At 33.5% G+C, this 15,244-nt stretch overlaps 1 protein-coding gene across 2 annotated transcripts in view; it reads right to left on the bottom strand.

The window, feature by feature from the left end:
- Glg1 (Golgi apparatus protein 1) overlaps positions 1-15,244 on the bottom strand; it is a 41,069-nt gene that overhangs the window by 9,134 nt on the left and 16,691 nt on the right. For both annotated transcript variants that reach the window (XM_089235977.1, XM_089235976.1), the window contains exons 9-19: positions 14,115-14,216; positions 13,775-13,937; positions 13,504-13,641; positions 12,923-13,072; positions 11,843-11,962; positions 11,497-11,585; positions 9,994-10,108; positions 8,606-8,698; positions 7,206-7,373; positions 3,877-4,077; positions 3,449-3,589 (exon numbers count right to left, since the gene is read on the bottom strand). In XM_089235977.1, the coding sequence (XP_089092103.1) occupies positions 3,449-3,589; positions 3,877-4,077; positions 7,206-7,373; positions 8,606-8,698; positions 9,994-10,108; positions 11,497-11,585; positions 11,843-11,962; positions 12,923-13,072; positions 13,504-13,641; positions 13,775-13,937; positions 14,115-14,216 (1,480 nt within the window). The remainder of the gene's footprint in view (positions 1-3,448; positions 3,590-3,876; positions 4,078-7,205; positions 7,374-8,605; positions 8,699-9,993; positions 10,109-11,496; positions 11,586-11,842; positions 11,963-12,922; positions 13,073-13,503; positions 13,642-13,774; positions 13,938-14,114; positions 14,217-15,244) is intronic.

The following is a 15,244-nucleotide window of genomic DNA, read 5'->3' as shown; positions in this document are numbered from 1 at the left end:
TATATATTTTTCATATGAAGTATCTTAGTCATTTAAAGTTATATATAAAAGCCAAAATTTCTCATTCTTACAACATTTTCTAACCTTTGGCTACATTCTGATGCTCTACCTTTAGCAAATTCATGAATAAGGATTGCATCACACATCTAAATGTAGTGGTGTATTATCTCACAGGGTTTCTTTTTCCGTTCACAAAGAAGCAGCTACAGTAGTGACACCATCATGCTAGGGGCAAGTGGTCCTATAATCCAATAAAGACACCAGCTGTCCTTGAAGGACAAAGACTAGTGTACTAGTTGTTACATTACCTCACATACATTTTCATTCCCATAAGAAGTAGCACATCTCCTACTGTATATCTCCCAGTCTTAATATATTCAATAGTTGTTTTTTTTATAATTTCACACACACACTGTTAAGCCCAGTTAATCAAGGTTCTACTGTATAGTAGTAACAGATTTATAAAAAATAATCAGCTATATACCGGGTGATTATAATTTAAGTTTTGATTCCAAAACTATACAATAAGTACTGATCGGAATGACCTGAAAATTTGCATGGATACTCCTGAAGCAATGGACGTTTCTTTCGCAAAAGAAAAAAGTGCAAAATGTGCAAGTAGACGATGCTGTACTTGGCCAGCAGTATAATCTATTTTGTGCAACCACATCATTTCGGCACTTCCACAGCATCAGTGTGTGGATAGAACTTCTATCAAGATGCACATTGCAATACCAGCAAAGCAGCTGCTGAAGACCCATTTTGACAGGATGCACCTTAACCCTTGCAACTTCTGGCTGTGGGGGTACCTCAAAATGTTATAAACAGTGGTCAGATTGCAAAATTTGGTGAATTTCAATCTCCAGCACATCCCCTATATGTTAGAAGTTCCTCAGGAATATTAACATGGGGGCACGTTTGGTTTAATGAAGCTGAATTGCAAGCACATCCACATTATGACCATGGCATACTCCGATTCTGCTGTTGAACAAGAATATTTGTGCTTTCAGCCTCATAGCCAGAACACGTGGTGGACAACATATTTAAAATTTTTTGAGTAAGTTGTAGTTATTTGTTCAATTACTTCATTTTTTTTGTGATGTTTCCGTGAATTATGGACTCGTGCAATGCTATAATTAAGTTATAATTTTCCCATGACTGGCTATTGTTTCCATTCTGCAAGCAAATTTCCCACGTGTTGGATGATGTCATTAATTTTACATTTTTAAGTATTTTTTCCCCTTTATCAAATAAAATTGAATTTTTTCAGGAATATTCATGTCAATTTTCAAGTCATTCTGACAATCGCTCTTTTTTTACAGTATTTCGAAATCAGAACCTTAGTTATAATCACCCTGTATATCGTAAATCATCGTTAATTAATCTGCATTATTTATGCTTCATTAAATGCATTATATTCACCTAATTTATATTACTTTTTGCAAAATAGCTTTGTAATTAAGTATACTGAAAGTAACTGGAGAAAAACCTTTATATATTATATGATTAATAATAACATTAAAAGAATTTTCAAACACACAGTAATCCATTGAGTTAAGCAAAAAATAATTAAATGGCAAAATGGTTTTTGTTAAAATGTAATAAATATTTATTGATTAATTAGCATGGGAATAGTGTTAATTGCATTAATAAACATTTTATTTTAGTTAATTATTACAAGTTTGAATGATTTTTCAGAAATTTCATTGTTTTTAATGTTAATACTATATAAAACAAAAAACCGGTTTAAACCAAAAAAACCCGGTTTTTTGGTTTTTTTCAAAAAACCGGTTTTTTTACCAACCCTGGGTATGCATCATTAAACAGTCTGGCGAGGTGTTGAACGAATACTTAAAAAATGAATGTGCACCCTTCCCAATGTCTTTTGTTCTCAGAGGAAGGGACGGAAAGGGAACAAAATCTTCCACGTACTCAGCTTGTACATGGAAGATTTTGCAACAGATAATCTGTTGCACAAAGTAGTCTGGTATCACAACAACTCTGTCAGTTAGATCGTTACAAGGTATGTACAAAAACACTTTGTTAGCAATGTGTCCATTGTTTTTTATGGTTATACAGCCCAAAGAAATACTAAAAGTGCAGAACGTATGCGTCGATCCACTGTCCAGTGTTGTGCAGACATCATCTTATTAGACGAAGCAACACTCGTCCAAGTGAAACAAGAGAAATTTCTTACTAATGAAGGGAACAAACGGGTCAGCAACACAGCATTGACGTAAAGCAGGCTGTGGAAGATGCATATGTCGACATAGTGAAGACAGCACTTTCCAAGGCCTCAGCCTATAAAGAAGTCATCATCGTTTGGGTAAATACTGACCTGTTGACTGGTTTGGCTCCTAATATAAATAATGTGTACCTAAACAAGAATGGAAGGGGTGAGTCTGCTGTTACTGTATTTTAGTTCCTCCTTCAAATGTGATTCATCAAGCTACCCACCAGGTATTGTCCTTTTCCTGCATGTCATCAGTGGATGTGGCACCACATCCGCCATTTTTGGCCAATGCAAAATTAAATGCTTTAATATACTAAAAAAAATCCCCAGCTGAAGAATTAGTTTCAATGTTTTTACAACAACACTCCTCTGCTGAGGAGATAGCAAACACAGGAGAGAAGTATCTTGTCACTTTGTATGGGGTGACATGAACGTACAAAATATGGATCACCTCAGTTACCTGCATTTCATGAAGGCTGCTGCAAAGACCTTCAAATTAAGTCCTACACGACTGCCCTGATACAAGATGCTGCCAAATACCATTCCTTCCGAACATACCACACAGAAATTCCGAATAATCACACATTGATAGAAGTGACTGGGGTTCGAAAGACAACCTACTGACTGGGGTTGGATGCGCACAGATCAAGGGCTTGCACCAATTCAAGCCAGTAATAAGGATCCTGCACCTCAATCCTTACTGAAATTTATATCATGTCACTGCAAGAAACAGTGCAGTGGGGCTTGCACCTCTCAAAAAGCAGGCCTAAAGTGTTCAGGTCTTTGCACTTCCTGTTGGGGCCAGTCATGCCAAAACACTCCTACTCCTATTTGGAAGACAGCAACATAGATGAAGATGAGGCTCTGGATGTTCTTGAGCAAATTGAGAAGCTTGCCACCAATCCTCCGCTCACTCCCATTACAGTAAAAATAATGAGTGACAACGTGGTTTTTACACCCCCCCCCCCCCCGGAAAATATGTGGAATCTTGGTTGCTTTGAAATCATTCTACTGTTGACATTAAAAACAAAAGGCTATCTAGAGTCCTCAATTGGATACATTAAATGCGTACAACTTGACGTAATAAAAATTAGATGAGTATGGGAAAAAAAAAGAACAAACAAAACCCCTTATTATAATACTCTCCAGGTGCTATTACCATTAGAGAATCAGCTACAACATGAAGAAATAAAACAACTGCAAAAGCTGGCTTACATCTGAAGAGCATGCTTGAGATAACTGCGGATCTAAACTATAATCTTTTGCTGCATCACGCATCAGGCGCACGATCTCATTCTCACAGTAATGTGAAAGCTGTTTATTTTTCCTGTATTGGAACTTGAGACATGCAATGACCTATGGTTTTAAAAAAGTCAATCAATAAAAGCATGTACTCACATTGAAGTAATTTATTCCGATAAAAAAAATCATTTTTTCAAAGTATATAAAACTAGAAAATGTTACTGAAATTTTATGGGGACAGAAGATTGACAGGCTTCATACATAAATAATACATTGGGGAAAATCTACAAATCGTATGATAACCACACTAAAATTTGCAAGCAAATTATAAATTATCAATAAACACATGCAAGGCCCCAAACTTCACAAACATGTAAAACTCACGCGCGTGAGCGAATTACCTTTCCTTGAAACTCTTCATCTTGTTTTTCAACAGCGACAATGGACGAACAGAATTTCGGAATGTCTCTTATGCAAGCCTGCTTCAATCTTGGATTCAATCTATAATCAGTATTCTGCTCAACCATTCTCTTTAATATCATTTTACGACAATTCCTATCCATGCTATTATCATCTCTTCTTTCCTTTAAACAATCAAGAATCTGAAAGAAGAAAACAATTTATCTCCATGTTATACTTTCACGTTACGATGTAAAAATTCAAGATAAAATTCAGATAATGATGTTGATTTAAAACTAAAAAATAAGACAATGAAAAAAGTGAATATAACAATAAGTTTAAGGGTGAAAATGTAATAGCAAAAATACATCCAATTATATAATAAAAAAATATATTCTCAACATAAATACAATGCAAGTTGGCATTCTAAAGATAGGGCTTATCTACTTTTTTCACTATCATACTACATTTTAATATTTTTTAAACCCTCTTTATACACATCTGGGGACAAGAAAAAAACTTCTATTGGCACAAAAATATTATTGCTCCACCTATACAAGATTTCTATCCAAATTCACTTAAATTATACTAATGAATATTTTTGTTTTTACTAGTTTGAAAAATTGATATAAATAATTAAATAATAATATATATAATAAATAATGGGTGGGCTTGCAGCAAAAAAGAAGGGGTTAGATACATTTCTGACACTTTTGGAAAATTTCAAAAATCATAGAAGCTACCCATTTTTTGCCCCAATGCTGCGATGGTGATGATTCATCTATTGATAAACACAGTAACAAACTGTTGGAGTAACCTTCGTCCTACACCAAATGAAGGAAAAACTTTTCAACAAGAAAGTGAACATAACTCAAATGTAAAAAGAAATGAAACTAACCCTTTCTTATTGCAAGCCCTTCAATTTTTTGCACATAATCCTGAATCAATCTGAATTCTTTTTGGTAAGGATGATAAAGCATTGTTGTATTATCTACAACTTTTTCTCTGAGAGGTTGAAATAAATAAATATAACAAAATAAATATTTTGAAAAAACTAATTTGTAAAAATTTATTTTTCAAAACTAGGCAAAAAAAAAATTTGCAGCAGAAACAAGACCAACAGACTCTTTCATTCCCTAATATTTCATAATTAGTGAACGAAATTTGCATATGCAGATTATAAGGTGAAATTTTTTCCTCACAATAACAAAATACACATCTAGGGATTATTTACAGAAAATTACAATAAATCTAGACAAGATTGATTCTTCTTGCACATCCAGGGGTGGGAAGTGACTAAGTCCATTTCGGAGCAGCTTTGGAGCAGCAAAATTCAGGATTTGGAGCAGTTTTGGAGCAGCAAATTCAGGATTTGGAGCAGCAAATTCGAGACTTGGAGCAGCAAATTCGAGACTTGGAGCAGCAAAATATGAGATTCGGAGCAGATATTTATAAATTGGAACAGTGAAATTAACAAGAATATTTTCGTTAACCCTCAACCCTTTTCAAAATAAAACTGCACTATCTTTTGTTATCAAATATCTTTTCGTCAGCTTGATTTTTGTGTTTTAGGCTTTTGACACCTTGTTTGAAAGAGCGGCTATCATAAAATTTTTTGCACCCGTCTATTTAAGATGATTTTTGGTTACTGTGGGCACTATTTGCTGCCTTGAACAGCAGCACTTCAAATGAGCTAAAAAAATTTTATAAGTTTTTAATTTTTTTATACTTGGAAAGAAATTGTTGCAAAATGGGAGAGAATTTCGGATCAACTCGATGTTTGGCGATTCAGCACTCATTATCTGGCGAGATTGGCGATCTGACACTCGCTATTTGGCGAGATTGACGATTTAACGCTCGTTATTTGGCGATATTGGCGATTTAACGCTCGTTATTCGGCAACATTAGCGATTTAACGCTCGTTATTCGGCAACATTAGCGATTTAACGCTCGTTATTCGGCAAAATTAGCGATTTAACGCTCGTTATTCGGCAAAGTTTCTAAACTAACATTCGTAATTCGGCGGACATGCGCTTTTTACTCCCGGAATGAAAATTTTTTTCACGAAACATCGGGATTTAACACAATGACAATCGACTACAGTAATTTCTGCTGCTTCCAGTGACGACTTTTTTTTTTAAACGGAAACACTCGAATTTGCACTTTAAAGCTGAAAGGCATTGCAAGCCATCTTCAGTTCCACGATCACGGACAATATCAGGGTTTCGCGATGGAAAGCCCGATCAGGGGTCGATAGTTTAAGTATAGTGGAATAAAACACGCTCTTCTCTCTCGTAAAGAAACGTTTCGTGGCTAGCAGGAACAAAATTTTTTTGCCGTCCTTTCCGAAATTCCGAGCATACTGAAGCAAAATTCGCTATTTGGCGCAGAAAAATGCGAAAATACGCTATTGGAGCAGGATGGCGCAAGATATTAGTTTTGGCGCAGTGCGGCGCAATTGGCGCAGAGTTCCCACCCCTGCACATCTATAATTTTGAATTCAAGCAATAAATTCAAAATGAAATACAGTAGTGTTTCTCAACCTGTGATTCTCAGGTGAACTTGATAATTTGATTCTAACTGAATGAAAAATTATTCCATTATTTTAATTTATACTACTAATGTCCATATAAGTTCAAATAGAAATTGTACCTTTATATTTAGTTTCACCATACCTCATCAAGGAAAACGTGGGAAATTGTGATCCTAAACCTAGGATATCAGTAATTGCAGCCAAAAGATGCAATTCAAGACAAATTTGACAAGTACTGAAAAAATGGATGAAGGTTGGGAGAAATAAAAATCTGCTACAAATCCCAGTAAGCAAAAGTGTATTTGAAGAAAAAAATTCAAATGAATGGATGGCATTTCATCGAGAAAATTAACAGAGAAGTGGGATCTTAAATACAGTAAAATACAGGAAATTGGCAATTATCAGAAACGGTGCCATACATTGGCAAAATCCCTAATTGTAGTTAAAATCACTGAAAAATTTAGGGAAAAACATTGACCCAGAGAGTGAGATGAATATTTGTATTTATAGCCATAATTATCATAATAATTACGAAAACACTGTTTACTCACAATTTTAATAAACATTATAAATTTAAATAAGCATGTTGAAAAAACTGGACAAATGTATAAAACAATTTGGCATAACTGAAAATACTGAAATGTCCTGTAGTCACATAATACGGAGAGAACCAGTGATCCATCAAATTGTTGCAGTATTTTACTGGTCCCTGGGGTTTAGAAAAGTTGAGAAAAAACGAAATATAGCAACTAATTAAAGAAAGTGAGTAATAAATATGAATGAGGAAAAATAACTAACCTGTGACATATCTGTATCAGCACAATACCTCTTTATCATTGGCTTACAAGTAGACAACAATGCATAATCGACAGCATTATCAAGCATTTCTTCTTTTTCTCTACTGAATATTGTTCGATGACAACGAGGAGAAAGTTTCTTCTTGTGGTTCTTCAAGCACTCAATCATCTAGCAAAAGAGAAAAAACGTTTTAGTACAAGTGATGTACGATTTATTAACATAACTACTACTAGCGCTGCACATAACCATTCATTCAGGGCATTTATAAAGAATAGATACATGCTGCGAAGTGTTGCGTATGTTCCCTAAAGAATTTATGTTAATGTTTAGCATTAGTGTGGTACAGTAAAACCTGTCTTAAATGGAATCGCAAGGGACCAAGATTTTTCCATTGAACACAGGCATCCGCTTAATACAGGTTCAATTGACATAATGTGTAAAATTATATATATGATCTCGTATGTAATTGAAGTACAGTATAATAAAAATGAATTAATTTAAATGTACATAAAACAATGTATATTATTTACTCTATAATTACTAAATATTTAGGTTTTTACAGCATCTATATGAAACTTTACCCCACACTGTTCTTCATTTGAAATGACCACACACATTTATGTTCCTTTTTACTTTCTCTGAAATTTTAAGTGAGGGTGTCAATATCTGTCACGAAAGGTTCAGTTCTTACATTGCGATCTGTATTTATGTAATCTGCAGCACCAATGCAGTAACTAGGATGTTTTTTTTGGGGGGGGGGGCAACATGATTTTGCTGCACCGACTACTGTAAAATTTGATTATTTTCTCGCATAAAATTTGCCTCACCTTTGCTGCCCGAACCATTGTGTCCCTGGCCTCCCTATAATTCCAGCTTGGGATCATGGAAAGCAGCTTGCATACAATTTTGTAAGTCATTGTATATCATCATTTGGAAATCTAATTACAGTGATTTTCTCCCATAGAAAAGCCTGCTTTACCAAAAATTTTTTGTTATAATTTCTGAAAGCAACTGTTTCACTACGTGGGGCTTTTCAAAAACCACAGCATCAAGTACAGTAACCGCTTTTACAAATCTAAGGGTGAGTGAAGTAGAACTCGTATTGGCAAGATGTTATTATATTAAAAATTTCTATAGAAAAACTAATATTTATATGATCTTTAGGTCAATTGAAGTGTTTGTGTAAAATTTTCCATTAAAGGGTAAAATTTTCCTTTCCGTTTCCGCATTAGACAGTTCCGTTTAATTCAGGTTTTTTATGTGCATTTTGGCATTGAAATCACAGGACCACGATTTTTTTTCCGTTAAAGACAGGTTGCTGCTTAATACAGGTTTCGTTGAAGACAGGTCTTACTGTATTACATTTTGGTTAACTTGGAATATTACATTGAAAGACTTACTTGTGCTTCTCCTGGGCTGACATTGCTGCAGAATTTTCGCTGATCATCAGAACATGCATTATTCAATGTTGGGTCAAGCTGGATGTTTTCATTCTGGAAAAACAAAATACATACACCTTCAAATCAACACAATTATTTCCTTCCCATGATATTATGGAAACTTATGTGGTTACAATAACTTATATAAATGGAGAAAATTGCAAGCATATGTATTTTCAGCGAAAACTTACATTATATAGAGGGTATATAGATACCCTTTATATAAGGATATTGAATCATTCAATATGGATTTCATTGCAAATATGCATACATATAATTTAAAATGCTTATTAATTACATACTAAAGACAAAGAAATACTAATTTCCATAAAATAAATACAGTAGACTTGATAATCTGGTTGTGAGCTAGTCTAGCCTGTCCAATAATGTGGTGATTTTTTTTTTCAATCATAGAAGAGAAAAATATGTTGCTGCATGTCTTTGCGGAGAAGTTTATACATATTATTTAAATAGGGCTTTTTCTATTGACTTACAGTGATCAGATTATTTCGGTAATCTGGCACACCCTAATCTGATATGTGTCAAATTAGTGAGAGTCTACAGTATTATTAATTATATTTCATACTTTTGGGAATAGATACAGTCAACACTTGCTGCAACCATGCGATATAGCAATTGTTCTATTACAACAACCGGTAGAATAAGTCATAAATGTTTTCATATGACTATCCTATTTACTTTTGATATTACGGCCGCCCAATACATCTGTTTTTGACAACATAATGGTGAGGTGGGGGAGGGGGGGGGTCATTATAACAAGAAAACAAAATCAAAAAAAGTTAAATGAAAAATATATCAAAAATTCCGTGAAAAAACTTAATAGGCAATCCAATATTAACTACTTTACTGCACATCAACTTCATCATATCCCCATATACGACAATTTCTCAACCAATGGAGTAGGGTGGGAAATGAAGGCATCATCTATTGGTGGTTTCCAGGCTCGATAAGTAAAGAACTTGTTTCCAATTTTCTTCTCCCAAATTCCAACCCGTGGACTTTGACAGTACCCTTCATGGTAAAAGACAAGCATCTTACCACTACACCACTCAGGTGCCAATCCAATATCAACTGGCATTTGAAGTAAAATTTTAATCAATTATGAAATAATGTGTGTTGTAAATCTCAGGAAAGATCACTGGAGACAAATAATATGTTTCTTTTTACCTTTTTTTTAATTGTGATTATTTTATGTCTATTTGCATTGCGATTTTTATAATTAAAGAAACTAAACAAATGAAATTGAAAGAATAAGTAATTCAAAACAATTATCATGACTGATTAAATAACACATACATCCTGGTGTACGCCCTATAAGTAATAATTACCCTTTCCAGCAATTCAAATTTCAACTGATGTCTGCATTCTTTGGACACTCTTTGTGGCTTCTCAAAAAGTGTATCATTTGTGGCAATCCCACTGAGGCAGCTGATGACTTCTTGTCTATAGAATAACACACACACAAAATAGAAATACAATCAGTCATTCTGATTTCAAGACTTCTGAACTTGAAAATTATATACATACATCATATTCAATTGAGTAATATACTGTCATTCACTTCATAAGAAATATGAGGGGTCTAAAGTATCAGGGTATAAGTGTGCAGTGTTAAGTATAAGTGTTTTATATCCCTAACATCAGAGCTCATGGAACTTGAAATGAGTTTTTTTATTCAATTCAAGTTATTTCATTATTGAATATTTAGAACTTTTAAGTACTAACAGAATGTACCCTATACAGTCAACACTCAATTTTATGAACCTCCAATTTACGAGCTGGTCCTCTGCCCCGAACAGCATGTGATAGAACTAATGTTAAAATATGCTCTATTTCACAAACTCTCAGTTCTATCAACTCTATATTTTACGAACTTTGTTTTTCTTCCACTATTTTATTTTTTTGGTTATTTTATTCCTCCAGCCTTATAGTTTGTTGTAATCAAAAGTAAACTTCAATTTGGACATTCTATGTGTCTCAGGAGAATATACAGAGGGTGGGGGGGGGAAGTATAGAGCATCAATTTGTCATCATCAACATACAGATGTTTTGCAAAGACATGCGAGGATGGAGGGTTAGATTGTTGGCGGGGATGAAAATGAATTGAAAATATGTTAACAACATAATTCACTCTTTGTGTATCATGATTGGATAAACTGGTGGTTTCAGAAATGGTTTGATACATTAGGCCATTTCTAAGTCGAGAGTCGATCAAACTCTATTTCAGCCAACTGCTGTCCGTCTACTTTCCTCTCCGCAATGTGAAAAAAACAATGTCCAACAAAACAGAAAAGATTGTGCTCAACAGTGAATGAAAAATAATATTTAGAAAGAAATTAATGTGTGAACTCTCTTACAAAGACAGAAATTGACAAAGTATGGGATTCAAAAAATTATGTTGAGTTCTCTAATCAAAGATATTGTGGTTCCATGGAAAGTGTTTCCAGCGGTGTTCCACCATCCTGAAAATATTTCAGAGAAACTAGATTCGTGTAAAATGTTATCCTACATCAATTCTATGGAATCTTATATTCGCCAAAATTTTGCAAACAAAAATAATTGATTTTTATAGAAATCAATAAACGTGAATGACTAACACATTTTTTTATTTCCTACATTTTTTTTTATCTCTCCCATTTAGTAACTTTTGATTTCACCAACTAATTATCATGTCCGTACAGGTTTGTAAAAACGAGCATCAACAGTAATAATGTCAATTTAATATTGAATGCCCTAATCAAAAGTAACAAATTTTTAACACAGTACACAACTGAAAAAGACTGCAAAAAATTTTAAAAAAGACTGGCTGAAGTCAATGCAAAATAATTTACTTAGTTTTGACACTGCCACACAAGCCTAGAACATCTTTTTTGCAAGCCTCTTTGAATTTGAAGCTGAATCTATAATCTTTCAAAGATACCTTGAAAAAAATAAATGAGAAAATAATTATGTACATATCAGATTCATCAAATAAAGATCAATAGAACTACATCGAAAAAGTGAATCCTTTAAAATGATTAGTATAAATTATTTTTTTTAAATAAAAGTTTCAAATTGAATTCTTATTTAATGGTGAGAGGCTGAAATAATTTCAAATTAATCACACACATGGCAGATTAATTAAAAGCCAAGAACAGACTTCAAATATATGATATCAAATGGTGTTTTATTACTTACCAACTGGAAATGCTCTACAGATATCCTGCACTTTTGATTTCCTTTCATGTCTGGTTCATTCTTGTGCAAAATAAGGCACTGTATCAAATCTCCCTGATCAACATCTTTGGCAAGTAAATCCTGAAATTATACAATGTTACATTTAAAAAAAACATCCTTAATATTTATCACTTTATTCACACTAAAACTTTCAAGTAGCTAGAGCATGTTTAAAATTCATTACATTTCATCTCTTATCAATATGTGCATAGGAATATGAATAATTTTTTACCACTCCAAATTATTGAAATTCTGATTGTTATATTTTAAGTTTTAGATATCATGATATTCAAGAAGAAATCTGTATCTTAAGGAGTGATTGATAAATTAATCCTTTTGCACTTTAATCTTTAGCGTGCTCCATCATCCTAAGATGATCTGGATTTTTTTTCAAAGAATGATGCATGGATGGTGTATATGCATAATATATTCTAGTTTTCTGATATTTTTTTCTAACAGGTTTGCTTGAACTATGTGGGATGATTGTACATTGTTAAGTAGTGGTAGAGCACTTGCCTGCCTGTCCCCCTCCCAATCACTATTTTGTTGGTGATTGTGGGTTAGAACCGAGACTCTGTATCACACTTTTTTTTTTATTGTATTATACAATGAAACCTGTTCATAACAAAACGTCAAGAGACTGAAATAATATAATATTCCATTTTAGACAGGATTCCATTCTATAAAGGCGCACACACACACACACACACAAAAGCATTAGTCAATGAAGGGACTATTTTTGATTCCATTGAAGACAGGTTTCCGTCTCATATAGTGTCCATCTTCCATAGGTTTTACTGCACAGTGATACCTCGGCTTATGAAGTTTTTGGCTAATGAATGCAATTTCGCACAGAATTATCTTCTCAGCTGAGGTATCACCGTATTTGCAACGTATGAGTTTGAGTGCCATCTATCTTTTACAAAAGATAACTGAAAAAAAACTTAGCCATTTTGAGAGCAGTTTTTTCCCGACTATTTCCGTAGCCAAGGGGTTAACAAAAATAATTTCAAAATATTAAGACATGAATGTAAATCTTACACCACAAAACTTGTGTAGAACTGTACTGCATGAGAAAAACAGCGGATAATTCAGTTCTATATGCTCTGCTTCTTCCTCTGTATAATTAGACACTGCTTTACGGCAATCTAATGATAACTCTGATAAATTGTCTTGAAGGCACTTCATTTCCTGAAAATTATCAGTAGTAATTATTTTAAAACCCATAAATTTTATCAACCATTCATAAAGGTGAAATTTGTTATACTAACAAGTTAAAGAAAAAACATTATTAAAACTTAAATGCACATTTTTTTTTTTTTCTTTTTTTTTTTTTTAATTTAAATCTATTAAACATGTGCTGATTTATTTAAATGGTAAAATAACTTGTTCATAGTGTCACATGACAAGCAAATTCACAAATTTTATCTGAGACTTAAAACTCAAAATATTTGGCATTATTTTTAAAAATAAATTTGCTCATAAATTAAACCAATTTTCTATCGTCCTATCAAACTTTGAATGAAGATTGCAACAAGTATCAAATTATTACTCATCAAAATTATTGACATTAAAATTTTTAAGGTCACTTAATCAAAGATATATAAAATTTAAAAACCCACCTCCCCTTTATCAACATTCTCATTGCAAAATTTCGAAAGGTCTGCAAGGCATGGTTCTTCAACTTCGGGAATCAAATCAACACTAACAGCTCTCTGCTTCATAACTCTCCGAATTTCATACAAGCACTCTCTTGACAGCTAAAGATGACAAATTAATAAAACTAATGTGTACGACCTAAAAACTCTGAATATTACCATGGTTTGGGAAAAAAATATATCAGTGGAATAAAAACTAAAATATGTGGAAATTGTGAAGGGGGAAAAAACAAACCTGAACATTTTTGTCAGGATGATAAGCATATCGATAAAGACAAGGCAACACAATAGGTCCTCTTTCAGGATCCATTCTAGACGGCTTATCATGCCATTCTTTCTTGGAATGACAATAAGTTACAGCTTCTTTACGACACCTCTTATAAAGTATGGGATCCAATCTATGAAATAAATAGGACAAGCATTAAAATTTCAACTTCTTTTTATTTAGGTACAGTAACCAAATAATAATTTTTTAAAAAATGAATCCCAACAAGTAAATGGGTGCATTAAAATAAATCATAAGGGAAAAACCGTGAACTTTTTTTGAGAAAAATACAGAAAGGCAACTCAATTACTTGAAATCCCTGGCAACAAAATACTGAATCTGTAAAAGTTTCTCTTTGCATTCATCAGTCATGTGCTTTGACTCGAAATGTTTCATCATGCATGCCATGATCCTGGAGAAAGAGAGAAAAATGTGTTAAGGAATGCGAAATTGCAACATGAAATGAATTTGAATGCATTCAATAATAGTGCATTTGAAATCTTAGTACAAGATTCAACTTAATATAATACATATACTCCAGAACTTTGCCACCAGATATCTCTGATGTCACAGATATCTTTTCCAGTCATTAGTTGAGAGCCTGGCATGTGATACACGAATGCCAGAACCCTGCCACCACAGCTCACTACGCCTTTGAACACACAATAATGTTCCATATGCTTAGGTTTTCATCTTTTTTATATGTTTAAATTTAATTTTCTAATGCTTCAATAATTATTGACTTTCCTCATTTAATAATCTTGGTCTTCACCTTGTTTCTCATGTCATAGGGCTTTTTAAATTATAAAACATCGAAAAAAATAATGGTAAGTTCTGCGTCTGTATCAGAAACAAACAAGGCTTATGTGGCTATTATATGATGCAAAATTGATAGTTTTCATAGTTTCAAATGAGTTGAATTTTTCAAAATTCATAGTTTTTCAGGCTGACATGATAGAAAGTTCATACCTTTCGATGTTTTGCTTGCACAGGTGGCGAACATGTTCATCTTTTTTAGTGGGAAAGAAACTACTATTTGCTCATCGATAATTTTTGTCGCACCACGGTCATTTTCTGCACACAAGGGCTAATTAGACTGGGACCTACAATTTATTGCCGATTCTGAACAGCTGGCTTTTTTTTATACTCATCAAGAGGTTGGTGAGCTAACCTCTCGATGGGGGACTCCCTGCAGTAGCAATTTTTTGTTTTTGTTGTACCCGTGTCAGGAAAGTTTTGTGACGAAGACGAACCGGGAACCAAACTCGCAACACCTCTAAACATCCTTTGGTACTTTAGGCGAGTATCTTATTGACCGGGCTACCGCGCCCTCTGCTATTTGCTCAACTGACCAATCCCGACAGAGCAGTGCAATGCAAGCAGGGAAAACATGTAGATATTGTAGCTTCTTTTCCACAAAAAAACTTTCTTCAAAATGTT

This window comes from Pholcus phalangioides, unplaced genomic scaffold (assembly GCF_987345545.1).
Source record: "Pholcus phalangioides strain wild (caught in Gottingen) unplaced genomic scaffold, Ppha-v1.0 ptg000009l_1, whole genome shotgun sequence".
Taxonomy (NCBI): Eukaryota; Metazoa; Arthropoda; class Arachnida; order Araneae; family Pholcidae; genus Pholcus; species Pholcus phalangioides.
This window is presented reverse-complemented; position numbering and strand designations above follow the sequence as displayed.